The following is a 27,730-nucleotide window of genomic DNA, read 5'->3' as shown; positions in this document are numbered from 1 at the left end:
GAGCTATTAAGACCATGATAAAATGTCATACAAATGAAGGCTGTAATATTTTTGGACTTGTATTCAAAACACTTCACAGACATATGTTCTAAAAATGCTTGAAACTGATGTTCTGCATTAAACAATGTTTTTTACTGGAACACTACGTTTTTCAAAGTCATTCCAAAATATACCAAATTACAACTAGTTCTATGCACCAATCCAAGAACTCTAAGACCTGTCCCATGTTAGCCTTTTGCCAGTTTGAATCTACAGGTATATCCTATGATGCAAATGTTATAATTTTTAATTCAAATTCAGAATTTATCTTTTCCATATTGTTTCTTATACTGTAATGTTAATAAAACCATCTGACTTCATTATAACCTGGCAACCTACAACTTGAGGTAACTCGTGTTCACTATTTCAGAATCTCCCATTTCTGCTGCAAGCAGATTTAAAATGCAGGTGTTCCAGTCAGGACTTTCTGCTGGGTTTCAGATCGCGGGTGTATTTACTTGTGAGTAGCACAAAATCTAAAAAGCAAGAGGGGCCTACCAAGACTTTCTGAAAAGTTTGAGATCAATTGTGTTATTAGGCAATTGGCAAGAGCTAATAAAAAGTAGTTAGGTTTAAGTGGAGTGACCATTGTTGGGATGGTCGGAGTTAGAATAGAGAACTAAGGCTTTGGCAAGGAGACACAAATGAGTACTGGATAAGAACAGACGAGTTTTTTTATACAGTAGTTAACTAAAGAGATATCAAATTACAACTAATTAAATAAAGTAGGGATGCAGGATCAGGTGTTGTGATTTAGCTGCATGACATGTGAGATAGTGGTTCCTGATGACCATATCTACAGCAAGCGTTGGTTGCTCAAGGAACTCAAGACTCAAAAGTGATGATCTGGAATCTGAGCTTCAAACACAGTGAAGCATCAGGGAGGGGGGAAGAGTTACCTGGGTATGGTGTTTCAGAAGGCAGTTGCACCCATCAGACTAGCCAATTCAAATTTGTTCTGTGGACAAGGACGAAGGACGTGACTGTGAGTGAGGCAGGTAGGGGGCTCTAAGAGCTAGTGTTAGAGAAGTCTCAGCCCTTGAGCTTGCCCAACAGGTCTGATATAGTTGCTCCCTGTGAGTATGAGAGTGGAAACTGTAGGAAGAATTAAATACATGGCTCAAAGATTGGTGTGGGAGAAGTAGGTTTGAATTCACGAGACACTGACACTAGTACTGAGGAAGGAGGAAGCTGTTCCAATAGCAGAGGCTCCATCTGAACTATACTGGGACTAGGGTGCTGGCAAATCACGTAATTAGGGCTTTGTACTAGATAGTAGGAAGAAGGGGGGCTCAATTGGTAAAAAAAAAATGAAATCAAATTCTTAGAAAGTGACTAAGGATGAGATATAGAATCCTTGTGGGTAAAGTTAAGAAACTGTAAAGGTAAAAGACCCTGATGGGAGCTATACAAATACAATGCAGGTGGAACTCAGCAGGTCAGGCAACATATACGAGGGGTGATTGATAAGTTTGAGGCCTATGGTAGGAGGAGTCGATTTTAGAAAACCTACCACATTTATTTTTCCTACATTTACACAATTAGTCCAGCGGTCATGGAGCATATGGATCCCTTCTTTGTAGAAGTCGGCATCTTGGACCTCCAGAAGTGGTCCACAGCAGGGGTGATTGATAAGTTTGTGGCCTAAGGTAGAAGGAGATGAGCTATTAACTTCAAACTTTCTGCAATTTCACTCAAAGAACTGAACTGCACGTGCATGTAACAAGAGATGTACAACTCATCTCTTTCTACCTTATCCCACGAACTTATCAATCCCCACTGCTGTGGACCACTTCTACAAAGAAGAGATCCGTATGCTCCATGACCACTGCACTAAGTGTGAACTTGTAGGAGGGGACTATGTTGAAAAATAAATGTGCTAGGTTTTCTAAAATAGACTCCTTCGACCTTAGGCCACGAACTTATCAATCACCCCTCATATGGAGAGGAATAAAGAGATAACATCTCAGGCTGAGACCCTTCGCCAGGATCTTGCGTTTATGATGGGAGTTATATATAGGCCTTAGAATAGTACGTGGAGTACAAATTACAACAGGAGATAGAAAAAGCATGCAAAAAGGATAATGTTATGACAGTAATGGGGGTTTCAATATGCAGCTAGTTTGGGAAAATCAGGTTGCTGCTTGATTCTGAGAAAAGCAATTTGTAGAATGCCTATGAATTGGCTTTTTAGAGCAGTTTTCCACTAGGGAAATTCCAGTTTGGGTGTTGTATAGTAAACCAGATTAGAGAGGTTAAGGCAAAAGGACCCCTAAGAAGCAGTGGTCATAATATGACAGAATTCACCCTGCAGTTTAAGAGGGAGAAGTTAAAATTCAATATATCAGTATTATAGCTCAGTAAAAGTAGCTACAGAGGCGTGAGAGAGGAGCTGGCCAAAGTTGATTGGAAGGGGTTTACTAGTGGGGATGAAGGTAAAGCAGCAACAGCTGGAGTTTTTGAGAATAATTCAGAAGATGCAGGATCAGTTCATCCCAAAGAAAAATAAGCATTTTAAAGGGAGGATGATACAACCATGGCTGACAAGGCAAGTCAAAAACAGCATAAAAGCAAAAATGAGGGCATGCAATATAGCAAAATTCAGGGGGAAGCTAGTAGATTAGGAAGCTTTAAAAAAAAACCAAATCAACTAAAAAGAATACAATAAGAGAAAAGATGAAATATGAAGGTAAGCTGATCAATAACATAAAAGATGATGCCAATACCAAAAGCTTTTCCAAATAACAAATGAAAGACCGGCAAGAGTGGACATCAGACCACTGAGAAAAAGATGCTGAAGTAGCAATTAGCATGGTTTCCTTAAGGGGTAATTTTATTTGATAAATCTGTTGGAATTCCTTGAGCAAATAACAGACAGAATAGACAAAGGAGAGTCAGTAGATACTGTTTACTTTTTTCAAAAAGTTTTGACAATATGCCACACAAGGAGGCTGCTGAACAAGAGCCTGTGGTATGACAGGAAAGACACTAGCATGGACAGAAGATTGGCTGACTGGCAGAAAGCAAAGACTGGGAATAAAGTAGGCTTTTTCTAGTTGCCTAGTGGTGTTCTACAGGGGTCAGTATTGGGTCTGCTACTTCTCACATTATATATTAAAGAACTGAATGACAGAAGAGATGACTTTGTGACCAAATTTGCAGATAATACAGAGATAGGTGTATGGTAAAAGGAATAAAGGCATAGACTATTTTGCTAATGTGCAGGTACAAAGTGAAAGTGCAAAGATGGAGTCAATATTAAGGAAGGCAAATGCTATGTTAGCATTCATATCAAGTGGAGTAGAATATAAAAGCAAGGATGTAATGCTTTATAATCTCTGAAAGGATATACTGTCATTGGAGAAAGTTCAGAGGAGGTTCAGAAGGATGATTCCAGGAATGGAGGGGTTAACGTATGATGAGCATTTGGCAGCTTTGGGTCTGTACGCACTGGAATTTAGAAGAATGCATGGGGATCTCATTAAAACCTACCAAATGTTGAAAGGACTAGATACGGTGGATATGGAGAGGATGTTTCCTGTGGTGGGGGTATCCAGAACTAGACAGCACAATCTCAAATTTGAGGGGTGCCCCTTTATAACAGAGGTAAGAAGGTTTTTTTTTTTAGCCAGAGAGTAGTAAACCTGTGGAATGCTCTGCCACAAACTGCAATGGAGGCTAAGTTTGTGCATATATTTAAGGTGGAAGTTGATAGCTTCTTGATCAGACAGGGCATCAAAGGATATAGCCAGAAGGTAGGTGTATAGGGTTGAGTGGGATCAGGGATCAGCAATGGTGGAATGACAGAGCAGACTTGATGGCCTGAATGGCCTAATTCTGCTCTTATGTTTTATGGTCTTGTAATGCTTTGGTCAGACCACATCTGGGGTATTGTGAGCTTGTTTGGGCCCTATATCTAAGGGAGGATACACTGGCAATAGAGAGGAGGTTTACATGAATGATCCCAGGCTTGATGGCTCTCGGCTTGTACTCACTGAAGTTTATAAGAATGGAGAGGGGGGGATGAACCATACCAAATATTGGAAGGCCCTAAGAGTGGACATGGAGAGGGTATTTCCAATAGTGGAAGTGCCTAGCACGAGAGGGCCTCAGAAAGAATGTCTCTGAGGGCAGTGAATCTGTGAAGGCCAAGTCACTGGGTACATTTAAAGTGGAGGTTGATAGGTTCTTGATTAGTGTGGGTGTCAAAGGTTACAGGGAGAAGGCAGGAGATTGGAGTTGAGAGGAAAAAATAAATCAGCTATGACAGAATAGTAGAGCAGACTAAATGGGCTGAATGGCCTATTTCTGCTTCCATGTCTTATGATTATCTGTCGTATTACTCAGATTTTCCTTCCCCCAATAGCACAGCTTGACCTGCTGAACATAGCAAATAACAACGAACTTTGCCAATTTTACATTCTTTTGTTTGAGTTCCAACTCTACAACTCACATACTGTATATCATAGCTTTTATTCTTATTTTCTCTCTGACTGCTCCCACTAAACTGAATGATGTCAGTAATATATCCCTATGGCAACCCCCGGCAATGTCCTTTCAAATATTTCTCATCCATTCTTTTAGCATTCTCTCTCTGCAATTAAAGAATAACTTTTCTCTCTCTTTATCAGTTCACTGAAGGGTCTACAACCAGAGAGTTTCTTTCTACTTATATTGAAGGACCTGAGTATTTCCAGTATTTTCTTCTTTGTTTTTAAATCACAAATTTCTTAACGTAGACAAAAAGAAAATGAAATATTGTATATGCACATTAATTACAAGTTTCATCATTCTTAAAATAGCAGGAAAATGACAAATGTAAATATTATAATAAATACAAATTACAATGGATCATAAAAAGGTCTCTGAACATTAACCTTAATCTTAACATGGGCAAATGTTCAGCAGGTAGTGCTATTGCTGTATACTCTTGAGACTTGGGTTCAATCTTGACTTTGGGTGCTGTAAATAATAAAACACCAAGTAAGTCAGTAACTGTGACCATCAAGCCAAAGACAGTATAACACACTACACACAACTTCTTTCAGCAAGCACTTCCCACCACCTCTCTCAACTCACCCAGCATCACTACAAATACATATTACTTTGTTGACATCTAATAAGGATCCCTACAACCAAAGGTAACAGCAACCAAGCCAAACCAATTATCTTGCAACTCTGCCACCATCATTTCTCATGGCAGCCATCTAACCAAACTCTCGAAATCCGTGCATTTTAAATTTTGCCTTTATAAGATTCTGATCATATAATAGGTAGCATCTAATTTCTTTTCTACAATGCTACCCTTCCTTTGTCCTCAAATTTCTCATTCCCAACTTTGTTACTTCTAGGCTTGATTATATGCAATGATCACCTGGATAACGTTCTACTTTACAACCTTCATAAACTTGATCATTCAAAAGTACTCTGTCAACATAATCAGCACCATGCCATCATTCATGTTCTTCTTATACTGATGTTTATCTATACATCAATTTTAAGATTTGTGGCCTTCTGCACTCTACTTCCCCAACTTGTTCAGTCCCACAACCTTCCGTTAGTTCAATGTGTTTTAAATTTTCGCCTTCTTGAAAATCACTGACACTAAATCGCTCTACTTATGGCTGCTACACTTTCAGCTATGCAAGGACTGGAATTCCCATTTTAAACATTTTTTTAAGATCACCCACGACATGATGTTATAATTGACCTCCGCTACTGGGTTTTGCAGAACAAAAAAGTTGTGATCAATACCTTTTTATTGCTAGAGAATGTACCTTTATACAGTGGAAGAGTCTGACTACTACCTATGCTCATCCTCTAGACTCAAGACACAGAAACAGAAATGGGAGATGGGTGTCTGTGCAATATAGTAGTTATTATTTAAAAAGAGTTAAACTGGGAATTGATGAGCATCTTCCCCTAGGGATTGTGCAAGTTCAGATACTATTAATTATCTTTTGTAAATCAATATCTTGAAGTTATACGAAGAGTAGTATATAATAACTTAAAAAAGTAACTTAAAAATTCAGAATAACTAATCAATATGTGTTTATTACAAGACTGTATTCTGTGTGATGTAGAGCAAAACATGGTTTCAATTAGGCCATTAAGATTCTGTACAGAAGGACTAAGGAGGTAGTCCCTTTTAATTCAACAAGCACCAAAGGATTGTTATTTATACCTAGTTTGCAAATAAATATTTATTTTTCAGTTGATATTTGTCAGGTCAAGTCCGGTGTTTATAATAACAAAACAAATTTTCAGTGATAAGGAATAAAACACAAATTACAATCAACAAAGAATATACATGGTGTGAAAATTGCCATCTACTGGTGTGGTAGCATATGGCACAAAGACCATATAACAAACTTGAACAAAGCAATTCATCCACCACAGTCCATATAAATGTATGAAATACCTTAATTTCCATAATTCTTCAGTATCCTTTACCATGAAATTATCTGAAACAGTATGTAATGTGAAGATCCAAATGGATATCAAATATTAAACATGTTTATATTTTGCTAATATTAATAAAGCAAACAAGTTGATTTCCCTTTAGCCTGAATTTCAAACAGTTGAATTAAGTTGGTATGATTATCAATGGCACTATTACCAAGGGATTGCAATGAAGTTGTACACAGTCTTGAATAAGTAGATGCATTCATAAATGAATAATGTCAGATATGGAATAGAACAACTATGGTATACATCCAAGGCGAGGTACTGCTTCACAACAGTAAAGTGAAGTCAATACACATGCTTTACTTTATGCAAGTTAGCTATGCCTTTTTGGAGTGACACAAGCATTAGTACAGGAGCCACAGCTTTTTACAATTCAACTAGTAACTTTGATGAAGACATCAAACATACTTTAATCATTTTTTCTGGTGATATAAGTATAGCCAGCAAAGTAAAACATTTGTAAAACGATATACATAATTTAGAAAGCAGGCAAAAACTTGCTAGATAAAATAATAATTTGAGGGAAAACAAGGTTACCCACTTTTGGTTGCATAGGAAAATTAAAATATTGTTTAAATGCAAGAAACTACACACTGCTGCTGTTCAAAGTCTTAATACATGAACTCAAAAAGTTAGCATGGAGGTAAAACAAGTAATTTGGAAGGTTGTGAGAGTAATGAATCAGCCATTATGGAATGGTAGAGTAGACTCATTGGGCTGAATGGCCTAATTGTGCTCACCTGTTTTATGGTCTTAAGGCAGATAGAAGTGTACACTCTATTGAAGTGTACTGAAATATAAAACGGAAGCCTTAATGGAAGTTTACAATATATTTTGAGACTTTACCTGGGAGTTCAGTGAACAGTATTGGTCTCCATTTTTAAAAGAATATACTTGCATTGTAGAGCAGGTTCACTAGGTTAATTGATGAGATAAAGGATTTAACTTATGAAGAAAAGTTGTTCCAATACTTGTTAGTGGATAGAATAATCTGAACTGATCTTATTGAAATAATATTCCATGAGGGCTTGAGTTAGAAGCAGAGACTGAGGAACTACAGGGCATTGATTCAGAATGAGGGGTTACTCATGAAAGAATGCAGAAATTAAAGATATGAAATTAAAACAATGATGCTCGAACTACTCCTGCATTTAAAGTTACTAATCTATAGATTTGCTAAGTATGTCCGGAGAAAAGGAATCTCAGGGTTATATGTGGTGACATGTATATGCTACATTTAAATTTTACTTTGAACTTTGGCTACACCACATGGAGCATTATGTTCATTTCTGGTCTTCTCATTATCTCATTATAGGAAGGAGGTGGAAGCTTTAGAGACTGCAGAAGACATTTACCAAAATGATGCCAGAATTAGAGAACATATCTAATAGGAAAGATAGAGTGAGCTAAGAATTTTCTCTTTGGAGCTAAAGAGGATGGGAGGAGACTTGGAAATGTATAAACTGATAAGAGACAGAGTGGACAGCCAGCAGCTTTTTTCCAGTGTGGTAATGGCTTATATGAGTGGACATACTTTGAATGTGATTGGAGGGAAGAATGGGGGGGGGATAGGGTTGTCAGATGTAGAGATTTTTTCTTTTATACAGAATGCTAAGAGCATGGAATGCACTGTTGGAGTTGGTGATAAAGGAATTAGGGACATTTAAGAGGTTCTTAGGCACATGGATGAAAGAAAAGTGTTGGACTATGTGGGAAGAAAAAGGTTAGATTGATCTTGGCTAGGTAAAAAGTCAGTACAACGTTGTGATCGAAGGGCCTGCACTGTTCTTGAACAGAAAACAGTTCTGCACAGGAGAAGGCCCTTTGGCTTAAACTGTTGTGTTGTGCTGAACCAAATAAATAATAAAATAACCAACTAAACTAATCCCTTATGCCTACAAAATGTCTATATCCCTCCATTTTCCTCACATTCATGTGCCTATCTCTTAAATGCCCTTAACAACCTGCTTCTGCGAACACCCCAGGCAGCGCTTCCAGGCACCTATCACTCTGTATTAAAAAAAACTTGCCTCTCATATCTCCTTTAAAATTATCCCCTCACCCTATCCTGGGGCTTAAATGTTTAATACCAGAGGGCATGTATTTGGGGTGAGAGGGGATAATTTTAAAGGAGATATGAGGGGCAAGTTTTTTTTTAATCTACTCTATCTACAGTGTCTATAAAAAGTATTCACTCCCCCCCCCCACTGGAAGTTTTCGTGTTTTTTTTATTGTTTTACAACATTGAATCACAGTGGATTTAATTTTGATTTTTTGACAACTGAAAAAAAACAGGAAAAAAAACTCTTGTCTAAGTGAAAACAAAACCGATCTCTACAAAGAGATCTGAATTAAATACAAATATAAAACACAAAATAATTGGTTGCATAAGTATTCACCACTTTCAAGTCAATATTTAATAGATGCACCTTTAGCAGCAATTACAGCCTTGTGTCTCGATCAGCTTTGCACATCTGGACACTGGAATTCTTCCCCATTCTTCTTTACAAAACTGCTTAAGCTCTGTCAGATTGCATGGAGATTGTGAGTGAACAGCCCTTTTCAAATCCAGCTACAAATGCTCAATTGATTTAAGGTCTGGACTCTGACTTGGCCACCCCAGGACATTTACTTTGTTGTTTTTAAGCCATTCCTGTGTAGTTTTGACTTTATGCTTGGGATCATTGTCTTGCTGGAAAACAAATCTTCTCCTAAGTCACAGTTCTCTTGCAGACTGCATCAGGTTTTCCTCCAGGATTTCCCTGTATTTTGCTGCATTCATTTTACCATCTACCTATCTACCGTCACAAACCTTCCAGGGCCTGCTGTAGTGAAGCATCCCCACAGCATGCTGCAGCCACGGCCGTGCTTCACAGTAGGGATGGTGAGTTTTTGATGATGTGTAGTGTTTGGCTTACACCAAGCATAGTGTTTAGTGTGATGGCCAAAAGTTTAGTTTTGGTTTCATCAGACCATAGAACCTTCTTCCAGCTGACTTCAGAGTATATAAGACCATAAGACATAGGAACAGAATTAAGCCATTTGGCCCATCAAGTCTTCTCCACCATTCAATCATGACTGATCTTTTTTTTTCCCTCCTCCTCAACCCCATTTCCCAGCCTTTATCACATAACCTTTGATGCCGTTTCTAATCAAGAACCTATCGATCTCTGCCTTAAACACACCCGATGACCTGGCATCCACAGCTGCACGTAGCAACAAATTCCACAAATTCATCACCATCTGGTTAAAGAAATTTCTCCGCATCTCTGTTTTGAATGAACACTCCTCTATCCTGAGGCTGTGCCCTCTTGTCCTAGGTTCTCCTCCCATGGGAAACATCCTTTCCACATTTATTCTGTCTAGGCATCTCAACATTCAAAAGGTTTCAATGAGAACCCCACACCCCATCCTTCTAAATTTCAGTGAGTACAGACCCAGAGCCATCAAATGTTTCTGGAATCACCCTTGTGAACCTCCTCTGGACCCGTTCCAATGCCAGCACATCTCTTCTAAGATAAGAAGCCCAAAACTGTACCCAACCCAATACACAAGGTGAGACCTCATCAGTGCCTTATACAGACTCAGCATCACACCCCTGCTCTTATATTCTAGACCTCTTGAAATGAATGATAATATTGCATTTGCTTTCCTCACCACCAACTCAACCTGCAAGTTAACTCCCAAGTCCCTTTACATCTCAGATTTTTGGATTTTCTCCCCATTTAGAAATTTATTTCTACTACCATAGTGCATGACCATGCAGTTTCCAACATTGTATTTCATTTGCCACTTTGTTGCCCATTCTCCTAATCTATCTAAGCCCTTCTGCATCCTACCTGTTCCCTCAGCACTACCTGCCCCTCCACCAATCTTCATATCATCCGCAAACCCGGCAACAAAGCCATCTACTTTATCATCTAAATCATTTATATATAGCATAAAAAGAAGTGGCCCCAAAACTGACCCCTGTGGAACACCACTAGTCAATGGCAGCCAACCAGATAAAGATCCTTTTATTCCCACTCGCTGCCTCCAACCAACCAGCCAATGCTCCAACCATCTTAGTAAATTTCCTGTCATACCATGGGCTTTTAACTCGGTAAGCAGCCTCATGTGTGGCACCTTGTCAAAGGCCTTCTGAAAGTCCAAATCTACAACATCCACTACTTCCCCTTTATCTATCCTACTTGTACTCTCCTCAAAGAATTCCAACAGGTTCATCAGGCAGGATTTTCCCTAAAGGAAACCATGCTAACTTTGTCTTATCTTGTCCTGTGTCACCAAGTACTTCATCACCTTGTCCTTATAGATTGACTCCAACATCTTCCCAACCACTGATGTCAAGCTAACTGGTCTATAATTTCCTTTCTGCTGTCTTTCTCCTTTCTGAAAGAGTGGTGTGACATTTGTAACTTTTCAGTCCTCTGGCAGCATGCCAGAGTACAACGATTTTTGAAAGATCATTTCTAATACCACCACAATCTCCAGCACTACCTCTTTCAGAACCCTAGGATGCAGTTCATCTGGTCCAGGTGACTTATGTACTTCTAGGTCTTTCAGCTTTTTGAGCACCTTCTCCCTTGTAATAGTAACTGCACCTACTTCTCTTCCTTCACACACTAAACATCTGGCACACTGCTAGTGTCTTCCATAGTGAAGACTAATGCAAAATACTTATTTAGTTCATCTGCCATCTCCTTGTCCCCTGTTATTTGTTCTACCTCATTTTCTAGCGGTCCTATATCCACTCACATCTCTCTTTTATTTTATTTTACATACTTGAAAAACTTTAACTATCCACTTTAATATTATTTGCTAGCTTGTTTTCATATTTCATATTTTCCCTTCTAATGATTCTTTTAGTTGCTCTCTGTAGATTTTTAAAAACTTCCCAATCCTCTATCTTCCCACTAATTTTTGCTTTGCTGTATGCCCTCTTTTTTTTGTTTTTACATTAGCTTTGACTTCCCTTGTCAGCCACGGTTGTACTATTCTGTTATTGGAGTATTTCTTCACTTTTAAAATACATATCCTGCACCTTCCTCATTTTTCCCAGAAACGCACGCCATTGCTGCTCTGCTGACATCCCTGCACCATCTCCTTCCAATTTACTTTGGCCAACTCCTCTCTCATACCACTGTAATTTCCTTTACTCCACTGAAATATTGCTATATCAGACTTACCTTCTCCCTATCAAATTTCAAGTAGAACTCAATCATATTGTGATCATTGGTTCCAAAGGGTTCTTTTACCTTAAGCTCCCTAATCGCCTCAGGTTCATTACATAACGCCCAATCCAGTATTGCTGATCCTCTAGTAGGCTCAACGATTAACTTCTCTAAAAAGCCATCTCTTAGGCATTCAACAAAATCATTCTCTTGAGATCCATTACCAACCCGAGTCTCCCCATCGACCTGCAGGTTAAAATCTTCCATGGCTATCATAACATTGCCCTTTTGACACACCTTTTCTATTTCCTGTTGTAATATGTGGTCCACCTCCCAGCTACTGTTGGAAGGCCTGTATACTGTCATCAGGGCCCTTTTACCCTTGAGTTTCCTACATGCCTTCTGGCAAACTCTAGCTGAGATTTCATGCAAGTATTTTCCCCCCATAAAAGTGGCTTTCTCTTTGCCATTCTCCCATAAAGCTGCGATTAGTGAAGCACTCAGGCAACAGTTGTATGCTCAGTCTCTCTCATCTCAGCCATTGATGCTTGTAACTCCTATAGAGTTGTTATTGATCTCTTGGTAGTCTCCCTTACTAGTCCCCTTCTTGTAGTCACTCAATTTTTGAGGATAACCTGCTCTAGGCAGATTTACAGCTGTGCCATATTCTTTCCATTTCTTGATGACTGAGTTAACTGCATTCCAAAAGCTATTCAGTGACTTAGAAATTTTCTTGTATCCATCTCCTGACTTGTGCGTTTTAATAACTTTTTCTGCGGAATTACTTAGATTATGATTTTGTCTTCATGGTGTAGTTTTTGCCAGGACAGTAACTCACCAGCAGTTGCACCGTCCAGATGCAGGTGTATTTTTACTACAATCTATTGAAACACCTTGAATGCACACGGTGATCTCCATTTAACTAATTATGTGACTTCTAAAACCAATTGACTGTACCAGTGATGATTTGTTGTGCCATATTCGGTGGGGGGGGGGTGGTGGTGGTATATACTTAAGCAATCAATTATTTTGTGCTTTATATTTGTAATTAATATAGATCACTTTGTAGAGATCTGTTTTCACTTTGAAACAAAAGAATATTTTTCTATTGATCAGTGTCAAAAAAGCCAAATTAGATCCACTGTGATTCAATGTTGTAAAACAATAAAACATGAAAGCTTCCAAGGGCAGTGTATCTTTTTATAGGTACTGTAGGCCTCTCATTACCTTTTAAACCTCTATCAGAGTTGCCTGCAGCTCCTCTACTCCAGAGAAAACAACCCTTGTTTGTCCAATCTCCCATTACTGCCCTCTAATCCAGGCAGCCTTCTGGTAAATACCTTCTGCATTCTCTTCAAGCATCAACATCCTTCCTGTAATGGGGTGACCAAACTGTATGCAATACTCCAGATGTGACCTAACTAGAGTTTCACAAAACTGCAACAAAACTTAGTGACTTTTAAACTCAATGCCTCTACCTGCAAAGGCAGACATGCCATATGCTTTCTTAGCCTCCTTTAAGGAGCTCTAAACTTGGACCCCAAGATCCCTCTGCTCATCAACACTGTTAAGGATCTTGCTTTTAACAGTATACTGTCTCTTTACATTTAACCTACCAAGCTGTCAATTGGACAGGTAAAACTCCATCTGCAATTTCTCCATTCATATCTGCATCTGACCTATATCCTGCTGAATTCTTTGCCAGTCTCCTACGCTATCGGCAACCCCACCAAATTCTGTATCATCTGCATACAGCAGAGGTCCAAATACAGATTCCTGCAGAACACCACTAACAACAGACTCCAGTTAGAGCAACTCCCTTCAACCACCACCCCTGGTCTACTATGGGCAAGTAAGTTCTGAATCCAAACAGTCAATTCACCATTAACACCATGCAGCTCATTCTTCTGGATGAACCTCACATGAGGGAACTTGTCAAACACCTTACTAAAATCCATGTAGACAATATCCACAACTCTAGCTCCATCAACCATCCTCTTCAGCTCATTGAAAAAATTCAATCAAGCTAACCAGACACGACTTAACTGGTACAAAGCAATGCTGGCTCTCCCAATAAGGCTATGGCTTTCTAGATGCTCGCAAATGCAATTTCTAAGAATTCTCTCTAGTGACTTCCTAACAACTGATGTGAGACTCACCAGTCTATAGTTTCCAAGATTATTCCTGGTTCCTTTCTTGAACAATGGAACATTAGCTACTTGCCAATCATCCTGGACCTCACCTGTGGCTAGAGAGGACAAAAATATTGGTCAAGGTCCCAGCAATCTCTTTACTTGCCTCTCTCAATAACCTAGGTTATATCCCATCAGACTCTGGGGACTTACCCACCTAAATGCTCTTTAAGAGACCCAACACTACCTCCTTTACTTCAAAATGCTTTAGAATATAAATATTCTCAGCAGTGATCTCCCTATCCTCCATGACCTTCTCCATCGTAAATAATGATGTAAAGTACTAATTAAGGATCTCACCCATATCCTCTGTATGCAAGAAAATGTTATCCCCTTTATCCTTGTGTATCCCACTATCTCCCTAGTTATCCTCTTGCTCCTGATGTGTGTATAGAATGCCATGGGATTCTTTTTAAGCCTACTTGCTAAGAACTTTCATGGCCCCTCCTGGCTTTCCTAATTCCTTTTGAGTTCTTTTCTGGCTTCTTTATAATCCTCCAGGACTCTTTTTGATTCTAGTTTCCTAACCTTTATATACTTCTCCTTTTTCTTCTTCACTAAATTTATCAGTTCTCCTGACATCCAAGGTCCTCTTAGTTTGCTATCCTTGATCTTCCTTCTGACTGGAACATACCCATCCTGTACACTGTGTGGTTAGTCTTTAAATGCCCTCCACGTGTCAGCTGTAGACTTGCCCAAAAACAGTGTTCCCAATTAACTCTCTTTAGTTCCCGCCTAATGCTCTCGTGATTTCCCCTGCTCCAATTTAATTCTCTCCTGCAAGGTCCATGCTTATTCTATCTATAGCCATTTTAGAAGTGAATTATGGTCACTGTTTCCTAACTGCTCACCCACTCAGGGTTAATCATCTGGCCTTGATTCTATGCTCTTTAAGAATGAACATTATAGGGGCAAAGGAGATTTTATAGAGAAGGATGAACAATCATATTGCTAGCTTAATCTTTATCTAAAATGCAAGTTACACAATTGGCTTCACACTGCTATATGGTCAGAGCATTTATTTGTTTAAATTATACATCCAAATGTATTTATTCCATTTATCAAAATCCCAATATCTGTGAATGTTAGACTTTGCTGAAAGTGTATGTTATAAATAGCCGTTAGAATAAAGAGGGCACAAATAAACAAGTTAAAAGGGGAAATGAATGCAGGCAATCTTAAGAAAGCAAGCCTTCATACACGCACAATTTTATAGGTTTTGATATTTTTACCATTAATGATGCCTTGTCCCCATTCTCTAAAATTGTTATTCAGTATTCAGATTCCTATTGCTTGAAAATTGAAGACAATACGGTGGGATAACTTTCTTCCATTGCTTTTTAAAAAAATATTCTTTTTAATTTCTTTGAGCAGGGTACTACTACTCTGTGATCAACCTACCTGTTTTACATTTCAGTGGTAAAGTATTAGTTCAGATATCCAGAGAGGAGAATTACATATGGATAAAGTGTCAAAACTAATAAATATGTAATAACAAAGCAGCGTTTGCATTGTTCCTTTAATTCCGTTTTCATCTTTTCTACCCTTCCCTTCAGATCTGCTGGACTATGTATATGTGTATTGTAGTAGCAAAGTGTCATTTGTACAAATATAATGCAACTGACTAATGGACCAGCAGAATTTTACGTTGTTAACTAATAAATTATGCTGCATATGAAACCAAATAAATCTCTTTACAGAGTGTTACACTTGGTCTCACAATTGTATTCTATAAAATTAAAAAAAGGCATTGTACTTCTAAAAGCCAACCAAAAATATTCTAAGAGTCTAATGACATGATGCAAACAATGGTAATGAAGACAGATTACAGACATTTAGCTGCCAAGGTCAATAACTGAAGTCTACCTTCACCACAGCTCAAACTCATTTGGTAAAAGCAATTTTTCCCTTATTTCAAAGGGTATTATATTTTGCTTCTATGATACATCCACAACAAAATATCTTTGTTTTTAGTATCCCTGATGCAGGTATACTATCCAATACTGAAGAACAAAATAGCATAATACTAATATACTTGTACAAATAAAGGGTTTTAATCTGGTACTTAATGGAGATAAAATGTAAAAAAGAATCTTAAACTATAACCTTCCTTTAGTTCAGAAAATTATACTTCCAATTAAGCATGCATGTCCATTATATAAATAAAAACACCACTGCAGAAAGAATCTTCTAATACTTCATTAATACAATAAGAAAAAAGACATATAAGCATAATGTTCCGAAACTAAAAAAGTTTTAAGTGATTGAACCTAGTTTAAAATAAATTAAAGAAAGTCATAAAAAGCCTGCATAGAATTGAGTCATGAAAACAAATCAGAATTTGGTTGTACAATAATCAACATGCACACAAGAGATACTAAGATACATTGCTTACAAAGCTCCATTTTCTTCTCCAAATATTTGTTAACAACAGAAAAGGAATCACTTCTAAGAACGTGTAAGCGGAATCCTGAAAAATTCATTCAAGTTTCAGTTCCCCCAAATATAAGCTCTCCACCTGCACAAGTTGGTTACCATTTATTATCAAATATGAGAAATACTAGTTTCCTTTGCCACATCTCATTTCCAGTCAAAAATACCCTGCAACTGGAATCCACTCAATGTATTGTCTACTCAGTATCTTTGAAACTTAATGGTGTGGTAATTATTATCAACTTCAAATTCATATTTTCAGGGAGTCCAGGACCAGAGGGCACCGCTCAGAATACAAAAATGTCCCTTTAAGACAGATGGGGAGGAATCTGTGGAATTCATTGCTACAGATGGCTGTGGGGCCAAGTCATAGGGAAAATTTAAAGCAGAGATTGATAGGTTCTTGATTAGTAAGGGCGTCCAAAGTTACAGGGAGAAAGCAGGAGAATGGGGTTGAGAGGAGTAATAAAACAGCCATGGTGGAATAGTTGAACAGACCTGATGGGCCAAATGACCGAATTCTGCTCCTGTGTCTTATCGTCTTTTCACCACTGACTGTATCACTGTCTTTCTCTCCATATGATGCTTGACCTATCATTCTCCATAGTTTATTTTGTCCAAACTTACATGCATACAACGCCCACACTTGTTCACTCTCACTTATTTTCATATACTAGAAGTCCCCAAAAAATTTAAACACTCTTCCTCATATAAACATACATATATATCCCTCCATAGTCTCAACTTCCTCTGTTTTCACACACTTGGTTCTCTTCCAGTCTCCTAACTTTTGCCTCTTGCAAATACTGTTCCCTAGTCTTTATTCTCAGTGAAGTTTTCAGTTTTCTCCAAAACCCTCTCTCCATGCTTTGCTATCCTTGAAAGGTAAATCTTTGACCAAGCTTTCAGTCATCTCCTAACTCATTTAATCAGAATCTTGGCATCTGTTCCATTTTCTCTCAATGGTATGTTTGTCTATGTTGAAGATCCTATATAAATGCAAATTGTTGTTGATAGATTTAAATTGAGGAGTAAAGTATTGTTTGGCATGAATGAGGAATCTGAATTTCTTTGTGATAGCTTTAGCAGGAGAGGTGCATGAGGTTCCACCAGGTCAGATACAGAGGTTGATGGTATTATCAGGTGAAAGCATAAGGATGGAGCTGGAGGAAGTGGCTATTGCTGCTCATTAAGAACAGCAAGGCATCACAGAATTGAAAGCAGCAGCAAGATTTTCATTGCTCCCACACAAAGGCATCAGGAAGATGATTAATACAGAACTGAATTATCAAATATGTGTTGGAATGATACTGAGTGCTGAGCATTGATTTAAATGAGAATTAGAATAAGAGGAGGGAAATGCCCAGGAATTCCAAAGTTACTATCTTTATATAAAAAATGAACCCATCAACTACAACACAAAGCTATTTGCAAGGAGAATATGATGAAAAGGCTTTAAAGTCATTTTTTTTATCATCTACTATACAGGTGATGACAAAGTGACTCATAGAACATCTACAGAAACAAAACATAGGCATAGGCCCATGACCACAGGCTCGTAGGCCCTTTGGCACATGACAGCCGTGCTTACCATGATGCCATATTAAACTAATCCCATCTTCTTGTACATGGTCTATATACCAACTATTCCCTGCCTATTCATGTGTCTTGTCTAAATGCCTCTTAAATGTTGCCACTGTATCAGTTTCTGCCCCCTCCCAGCAAAAGATTTCAAATGTCCACTACTGTGCAAAAGTACTTGCTCATAATTTTCCTTTAAACTTTCCCACTTTCAGCTTAAAGCCATAACCCCTAGTATTTGATATTTCCACCCTAGGAAAAAAAGACATCTCCCTATCTGCGCTTCACATAAAAGGTCACCCCCCTCAGCCTGAGGGTCAAGAGAAAGCCAACCTCTCCAAGCCAAGCCAACCTCTCCTTCTAACTACTACTCTTCAATCCAAGCAATATGCTGGTGAATTTCTTTCGCACCCTTTCTAAAGCCTTTATATCCTTCCTTCATGTAGTAACCAAAGCTACGTACAAAACTCCATATGTAGCTCAATAAAGTTTTATAGGACTATAACATTACTTCCCAACTTTTTCACTCAATGCCCTGACAAATAAAGGCAAGTATGCCCTACACCTTCTTTACTTGCCCATCTACTTGTGTTGCCACTTTCAGGGATCTAAGGATTTGCATCAAGAGATCCCTCTGAATATCAATATTCCCAAGGATCCCGCCATTTACTGTATAACTTCCTCTTATATTTGTCCGAAGTGCAACACATCACATTTGCCTGAATTAAATTCTATCTGGCACTTCTCTACCCAAATTTCCAACTGAGTAATATATTGCTGTTAACCTTTGACAAGCTTCCTCACTATCCACAATTTGTTCAAAACCGTTTATATATACGTGATAAAGAGCAGAGATCACAGCACCAATCCCCATGGGTCACAGATCTGTAGTCCAAATATCACCCCTCCACCACTACACTCTCTCTTCTATAGGCAAGCCAATTTTAAATCCAGTTTACCAAGCCACTGTAGGTCCCATCTGCCTTGATCTTCTGGATCAGACTATCATGATGGAATTTCGTAAAAACTTTACTGAAGTCCACATATACAACGTCCACTGTTCTCTGATTCACTTTTAGGGGGAAAATGTAGATTTCGGTTAACTGGACCAATGGTTAAATGGGACAGTCGCTTATTTGGGATGCTTCTTAAAGAAACAAAAAACTAATCGACAAAATAGCCAGGATTCCTTTCATTTATTTGGGACACTATGCTGCTTAACTGGGGCAGGAGACTGGTGCTGAAGAGTTTCTAACTAGTATCAGTCGCATGCATTTGTGTGGCCTTAGGCCTGGGTCCCAGCTATGCCTACCTTTTTGCCAGTTACATGGAACAGACTAAGTTCCAAGCCTACACTGGTATCACTCCCTGATTTTTCCTATACTACATTGACAACTGAATTGGTGTTGCATCTGGCACCCATGAGGAGCTCTTCGACTTCATCAACTTTGCCTCCAACTTCCACTTTGCCCTTAATGTACCTGGTACATTTCCAACATCTCCCTCCCCTTCTCAATCTCTCTATCTCTAGAGGCAGTTTATCAATGATGTCTATTATAAACCCACTGTTCCTCACAGTTACCCGGACTATACTTCTTCCCACCCTGTTACTTGCAAACAAATGCCATCCCTGCTGCCAATCCCTCCATTTCCGTCACATCTACTCTCAGGAAGGCTTTTCATTCCAGACCCAAGGAGATGGTCTCCTTCTTCAAAGAAAAGGACTTCCCTTCCTCCATCTTCAACCACATCTCTTCTGTTTTGCACGTCTGCCCTCACCCCATCCTCCTGCCACCCCACCAGAGATAAGGTTCCTCTTGTCCTCACCTACCACCGCAACAGCCTCCACATCCAGCACATAATTCTCCATAACTTCAACCATCTCCAACGGGGTGTATTATGGTCTTATGAGATCCAACCACATCTTTCTCTTCTCCCCACCACCCCTCCCAACTCTCTTCACAACTCCCTTGCCCATTCTTCCCTCCCCACTGATCTCCCTCCTGGCACATATCCTTTAACACCTCCTCCCTCAATACCACTAAGGGCCCAAAATAGTAATTCCAGGTGAGGCAACACTTCACCTGTGAGTCTGTCGGGGTCATTTTCTGTATCCAGTGCTGTCGGTGTGGCCTCCTGTATATTGGGAGACCACTTTGCTGAACACCTATGCTCCATCTGCCAGAAAAAGTGGGATCTCCCAGTCGCACACACTTTAGTTCCACTTTCCATTTGATATGCCAGTTCACGGCCTCCTCTACTCTCATGATGAGGCCACACTCAGGTCAGAGGAGCAACACATATTCTGTCTGGGTAGACTCCAACCTGTTGGCATGAACATCGATTTGTCTAACTTCTGGAAATGCCCCTTCCTCCCTTCACTATTTCCCATTCCCATTTCCCTCTCTCATCTCATCTTCTTACCTCCCTCTGGTGCTTCTCCCCCTTTTCTTTCTTCCATGGCTTTCTGTCCTTTCCCATCAGATTCCCCCTTCTCCATCGCTGTATCTCTTTCATCAATCAACTTCCCAGCTCTTTTCTTCATCCCTCCCTCCCTCCCAATCTCACTTTCACCTATCACCTTGTGTTCCTTCCTCCCCTTTCCCCACCTTTTTACTCTGAAACATTTTTTTTCTCTCTCTAGTCCCGATGAAGAGTCTCAGCTTCAAACATCGATTGCATTCTTTTCCATAGATACTGCCTGGCCTGCTGAATTTCTCCAGCATTTTGTGCATGTTGTTTGGATTTCCAGCATTTGCAGATTTTTTCTTGCTTTGAATTTTTAAATATTTTGTGAGTTTGAGTTCAAAAATCAGTGAATACTGTCACTGATAGTTGCCAAGAAACAATTCAGAATTGTTTTGCTGTTGTGGTTCAAGCATTCAGACTTAGAAATGCCAGAAATGGCCAGGAGTAAAAATAAAATATTTTCACTATTTCAACAAGTTAGGCACTACGAAGAATTTACAGATATCGACAATCTTCTTGAATGTTACAGTGAAAATGAAGAATGAAGTAATACAGTTTTATAATACTGTAGTAGCATTGCTAATGTGCTCATTTGTTTTGTATTTCATAGAAATACATAAGTTGTTCCTCGATTAAATGGTAGTTTGTCTTTTTTTAATATACCTTTTTGACTATTTATTGCACCACTGTAGCACAGTGATTAGCACATTGCTATTACAGCTTGGGGCATTCTGGAGTTTGGAGTTCAATTCCAGTGTTGTTCTGTGAGGAGTCTCTGTATGTCCTCCCCATGGAAGGCATGGGTTTCCCTGGGTCCTTGGTTTCCTCCCTCAGTCCAGAGCCATACTGGGTAGGTTAAATGGTCATTGTAAATTGTCCAGTGAATAGGCTAGGGTTAATCAGGTTTGTCTGGCGTTGCTGGAGCAGTGTGGCTCAAAGGACCGGAAGGGCTAATTCCACACTGTATCACTAAATAAAAAATAAGTATTTCCATGAAACATCACCTAATTGAGGAGGCCACTTAATTGGGCCAAAATGTACTGGTCCCAATTAACCAGAATCCACCGTATATCCACATTAGTATCTTTAATATCATAAAATTACCAAGCAATGAGTAAAAGAAAACAGCTGGGGAGGTGGAGGGGTTGAGGGAGAGAATTGCCTTAGGCAGACAGAAGCACATCCAGTAACACAGAAGAGCAAGAGGCCAGATTTAAAAGCAGAGATTTCAGAAACTAAGAGATAAAGGAGGTTACAGAAGCAGAGAAGGAGGAATGGAGAGAATTGAAAGTATTGGATGAGAAGCTTACAAGATACGTTTTGTAAAAGAGAGCTGACGAAGCAGCAGTAAACATAAGGAACTCCAGCTAGATAATACGACATCCTTGAAAAGCAGAAACATTCTTTCCTGAAGCAATATTTATAAAGTGAGTTTGAGGTCTTTAAACCAATGTCCTTCCCCCCCCCAGAGAAGGAGCTTATGTTAAAGGTATCCTCATCAAAACTGTAACAAGGACAGGAAGTAATGTTATGGTCCATTGTTTGATCCAGGTGACAGCGAGGAAGATTTGATTTGCCACTTACACATTAAGTTGGCACATTGCTCATGTCCTATCTGCATTCTGTTTTAAGCTGCCCATGTCCTTCGAGGCTGGCGAAACCTAGGGAGCCTTGAATGAGCTCCTTAGGGAAAAAAAATAATGTACATACAACCTTCTATCAGTGTATTCCAGGGTCAGACTTCACAGTTTCAGAAAAAAAATGCATATATCTATACTCAATGAAAGAAACATGACTCAAAACATGATGCACCATTTTAAAATATGCCTAAAATAGGATAATACAACTCTGGATTTTAAACATCTTTATACTTAGGTGACCATGATATTTTAAGAACGAATCAAAGGCAGATTGGTTTAGACGAAGTATTTTAGATTAGTAACCAACAAATAAAAGTTTAAAGTTATTATGAATCCAGACAACAAAATAAGTTAATTTTCAGCTGGTATTGCGAATACCACAAACAAAAGTCAAATCTAATATATAGCTTCTGCTGTTAAGGCAATGAAAGAAACATTTGCATATTCAGGACAAGACAGAACTAAACATGTGTGTGGTATTTTAGAAAAATTACTGATATGCAGAAAAAGGATCTGGAAGGAGCGGTGATAGCATACAACACAATGGTAGTTACAAAAAAGGATCATTGAGTAGACAGGATCACTTTGCATCAAAAGAACTCACAGTGACACAGTATCTTAGTGTGATAATATATCTTCAGGTGTAAGTGCACCGTTCACCATATCAAACAAAACTTGACAGCAGGCCACATAAGAGAGATATTAATGTGGATGACAGGCAGGTACTGAGAAGCAACTTAATGGAGAAAAGGGACACCAAGAGGTTTAGGTAGGGAACTACAGAGCTAAAGTTCTGGTCAGTTATGGTGCAGCAATTAAAATTTAAGACATGCTAGATAAAATGGAGAGATAAGAATATTTAGGAAAAACAAATTGCCCAATAAAAGGCAGTAAAAGCAAAATATGAATCATTTAAAAATAGTTATTTGTAGTTAGCACAGTTATTGGCCATTTCTAGTTACATGGCATTTCTTTTTACTGTACAAAATGCTTCACTCTTGGGGCAGACAGCATTTTGGGCATCATCTTGACCTCCTGCATCATTTAAGATGTGATTTGGCAAAAACAAGAAAAAGATTTGAATTTCTCCTTCCTACTTGAGTTCACTTTGCCAGCTCAACAGTCTGAACTAAACTATGTATGTAACTGAAGTCATGTGTAGACCTATCTTGCCAAACATGGTCATTTTCTTTACCCAAAATATATTATTAATAAGCCAGTTAGAAATTTAATGATAATTTATTGTTTTTTTTCTTCTGCTGGGAGACTGAAATGACCAAAGAGAATGCAAGTACACAACAGAATCTGTTCTACCTTAAGGCTTACAGATCCAGTACTCTAACCACTATACAAATACTTTGTCACCAAACAATTGATACTAGAGCATACAATCATCACAGTGATATTTGTTTCTGCACTTCTTCCCTTCCATACCAGGTTGTGATGCACCCTAGAAGAATGCTTTCTACAGTGCACCTATAAAAATTAGTGGGGGTTTTAGGGGACAGGCCAAATTTCTTCAGCTTTCTCAGGAAGTAAAGGCGCTAGTGGGCCTTCTTGGCAGTGGACTCTGCTTGGTCAGACCAAGTCAGGTCATTTGTGATATTCACCCTGAGGAACTTAAACCTTTCTAACTGTTCCACCTGCGCACCACCGATGTAGATGGGATTGTGCGGTCCGCTACTCCTTCTGAAGTCAACAACCAATTCTTTTGTCTTGCTGACGTTGAGGGATAGGTTATTGTCTTTGCACCATGCCACCAGGTTCTTAATTTCCTCTCTATACTCAGACTCATCATTACCTAAGATACGGCCTACAATTGTGGTGTCACCAGCAAACTTATATATTGAGTTCAATGGAAACTTGGCTACACAATCATGGGTGTACAGTGAGTACAGCAGGGGGCTAAGTACACAGCCTTGTGGGGCACCAGTGCTCAGAGTGATTGTAGAGGAGAGCTTGTCCCCTATCTTTACAGCCTGGGTCCTGTCTCTGAGGAAGTTGAAGATCCAGCTGCAGATCTGAGTGCTAAGATCCAGGTTCTGGAACTTAGGAATCAGTTTATTTGGAATGATGGTTTTAAAGGCAGAGCTGTAGTCGATGAAAATATACTACCACATTCAAGTTTGAAGAAGTCTACCTTTGTGTGGGAAGGTGTCAGTGGTAATGAAGATGGAGAGGAAGAAGAAAGCAACAAAACAAATACCTTACTTGAATTTGCATCTTATGACATTGGTCTATATAATAATTGTCCCATTTACCATTGTTGCATGGCTTTTACAAGGTATAAGTAACACTTCCCCTACAGAATGTTTTCAGAAGTGTTAATCTTTGAGAAGACACTGTATGTGTAATATACCAAAAGCAGTAATGTGCCTAAGGATTTTTTACATTTACTTTTTCTTATTGTCTTTACTGGTCAGCTGCACCACATATTTTAAAGATGGATCATTAAAACAAGAAGCTGTATGTTACAAAATAAATCCCCTAAAAGCCTAAATACATGGCTAGTATTAGTAATCTTTCTCAACAAAATTAAGGTTGAAAAAGGCATGATATCTGCCCACATACTCTTCACTTGATTACAGATCATTCTACAGTGTTCTGGCTGTCAGGTGTCTTTCAAGGTGGGGAGGGTATCACTATGTGGCATGATATGAAAAAGAATGTTCCTTTCTGTGAAGTCAAATATACTTCTAAAACGAAAATAGAAGAAAACATGCAGATACTGGAAATCCAAAATAAAATGGGAAAATGATGGAAGCAGTTGGTAGGTTAGGCAGTATCTGTGGGGAAAGAATTAATGTTTCAGGTCAAAGACTCTTCATCGGAACTGGAAAAATCTGAACTTCTCCATTTCTAACAAAGAGCCTTCCAACTGAAATATTAACTCAATTTCTCTTCCTACAGATGCTGCCTGACTTGCTGTTTCTATTATTTTCTTCCTTGATTTCAAACTCATAACTGAACTGAGGGGGACAAGAATTGATTTGGCTTGGCACTTGTACTGTTACTATGTAACTCTTAGTTTTAAATTCTACTCTGCAGAGAACAGTAACTATTAAATTGCCCTAACCAACAGTGAAACCTTGTGAGAAAATCCATTTTTATCTTTATCTGGTAGGTATTTATTTATAAAACATTCCACTCAAGTAGTAAAAAAACATTTAGGGTGCAATTCCTTTCCTACTATCCCAAACCATCAACCAAACATACTACATCCCACATGACTTCTTACATACTTACCATTTAAAATACAGTTTGTTCCACTATCAAGTTTTAGAAATATTTACAATGAGAATTCTTTTAGCATCTTCTCTGCAATAGTTGTACTTTACTGGACTAAACTACCTTTGTCAAAGCAGCATCAAAGTGGGTCAGAAATCCTGAACACACAGAAATTTCACAATGCTGAAATAAATGTACATACAGCTATTTCACTCAGGAATACCAACATGGAAAAGAACAAAACCTTATATTGTAGGCACCTATCAGCAACACACAATCACTATGGTGAACAGTAAGATGGGAAATTATATAAATTGATCTACTTGAAGCAGCCTGAAAATGTTTTAGAATTGTTTTAACATTTCACAGATGTTAATGAGCAACAGGAATCTCCACTAAAAATGGAGAGAGCTAGAATCAATGCCAATGTTCCTGCACAATTTAGAATCAATCTTTGGGGGGGGGGGGGGGGGAGAGTTCTTTCTGTAAAAAAGGTTCAAACCAACAAAAAAAAACTGTAACGTGAATAGTAGATGCTTTTTACTGAGTATTTAATTACCACTTCCAACACCTTGAAAACAGTATATTAAAATACCTTTTTTTGATTTATAAGCTTTATCTTTAAGCAGCAGAGAGAAGAATTTGATTGATTTGACAGTAAATTAGTCTACCAAACCTGATATCTGTAATTTCAATATTTCGATATTATTTCCTTAGTGTATTTGAAGGTGTCAGGGGTTCAATAACTGACCAACTTTAAAACTCTTATTTGTCTGTGCACCTGATCATTTGTCTGATTTATTAGTATTTGCATACTCTATATTTCCTACGAATACAAAGCAAAGCAGTTTTCAAATACAACATAAAATCAAGAAGCAAACTCAGAAACTCACCTGCTTTTTAACCAGATATTGATCATTTCCCTCAACTTTCATCCTCTCAACTTTTTCTTCCTGTTCCTTGGCTTCCATTTCATACATTCGTTTTTCCTTTGCCAGCCTGTGTGAAACAATTATGAGCATCTTCAGATACACAAAATTAAAACCTGCTCATTTCCAAGTATGTAATTTTCAGCTTATTCAGTATTTTAAAATACTGGGGTATTATTCATGTCATGACATCACACAGATACTTGAATTTTTTTTTCTCCTGTAGAATATCACATTACAAAGACAAACCTATTTATTGGTGCTAACACCATTTGTCAATGCACATAAATTTGTTTGACTGACATGAATAAAATAGTCCATCTTTTCCTAAGGTTGTCGTTTTCACACAGACTCCATAAATCCAGCTATTTGTAATCCAGCTGCATGCTCATTAGCTGCGATCCGTGGCGCATTCAGCTCCTTTCTGCTCATTCCACTAATCTCCTGTCTTTACTCCATTTATTTGCCACTTTTGCTGCTGCTGCTCTACAAAATACAACGCTGCCCCTTCGAAGATTAATTGATCATCAATTTAGTCCTAATTTGGATCAAGTCAGGTGGTAAATGGACCACTTTTGCTTGATTGTTAGTGAAATGTGTGCAAGTACATTGATAAATTTTGATTGTCAATTACCACCAAATGAACTAAATCTATTGAATAAATTCCTGCCTGATTGCCATAATAGAGTTTGAAAATATTGCTATTGATAATGATTCCCATTAATAGTTTCTTCCGGCTGCTGTTGCCTGGTTGTCGGCAAGACAACAAAGAATTCATTTTTCATAACATCAACTGCATGTGCCTGAGCAATTCTTCATTAATCAGTTACATTATGGGGCCGCTCCTCTGTAATGTGTGTTGCTTTGCTCAGAAAGCTTAAAACACTTTGTCATATTTTATGTCAATTACTAGTAATTTTAATATCCTTCCATCAAAGCATCTTGTAATAGTTAGCATATGCTGCAGCAAGAATTTTAAGCTTCTTTGAGATCACTTGACTTACAGTTATGCTTAGGTTTGGTCATGCTATGTTGGGAGCACAGAAATATAAATCAACAACCAGCTAATGAAAAGCCCATGGCCTTAATTTGTATCCAGTAGGCTAAGTCACTTATAGGAAGGGTGGAGCTGAACTTATTTCCAATGAATCTGCTCGTGCATTTTCCCTAAAGTTAATGGAAATGCAGCTCTCTGGAAAATGGGAAAAAGAATTAGACTCGACACACACTCAACTGCTTTAATACTGTATTTTTGAGCCATGTAGCTAGTGCCAATTCAAATGACAAAGCTAAATTACTGTTGTCACTTTATTAAGAGCATTCACTGCATCTGGCACTGATTCAAATGTGCAAAATTGCAGGAAAACCATGCGCAGTATTTCCAATGGCCAAAAACAGCAGGAAGCAAGAGCAGTGCTCAATTGTATTTTGTACTATGAGTGCAGGTCTTGCACAAGACCACACATGTATTGGAGTTCTGCACTTTGCATAGTGCTCAAACTGTACTTTCAAAGTGAACTGCTGCACTAATCTTGTCTTCAATGCACACCAAATCTATTGTTGGGTGTAACTTCTGAGAG

The 27,730-nt window shown here is 38.5% G+C and overlaps 1 protein-coding gene and 1 long non-coding RNA gene across 2 annotated transcripts in view; both read right to left on the bottom strand.

The window, feature by feature from the left end:
* The window catches only part of tbca (tubulin cofactor a), an 81,790-nt gene that overhangs the window by 9,164 nt on the left and 44,896 nt on the right, over positions 1–27,730 (bottom strand). Inside the window, exon 2 of the mRNA XM_059974484.1 lies at positions 26,115–26,220. Within this exon, the coding sequence (XP_059830467.1) occupies positions 26,115–26,220 (106 nt within the window). The remainder of the gene's footprint in view (positions 1–26,114; positions 26,221–27,730) is intronic.
* On the bottom strand, positions 426–13,928 carry LOC132396306 (uncharacterized). The gene is made up of 3 exons (XR_009512940.1): positions 13,838–13,928; positions 4,917–5,001; positions 426–1,683 (listed from the first exon to the last, which is right to left on the bottom strand). It is a non-coding gene; the product is annotated as an uncharacterized LOC132396306 (long non-coding RNA).

This window comes from Hypanus sabinus, chromosome 7, assembly GCF_030144855.1.
Source record: "Hypanus sabinus isolate sHypSab1 chromosome 7, sHypSab1.hap1, whole genome shotgun sequence".
Classification (NCBI taxonomy): Eukaryota; Metazoa; Chordata; class Chondrichthyes; order Myliobatiformes; family Dasyatidae; genus Hypanus; species Hypanus sabinus.
Note: the sequence above shows the minus strand (reverse complement) of the source record. Positions and strands in the feature narration are given on the sequence as shown.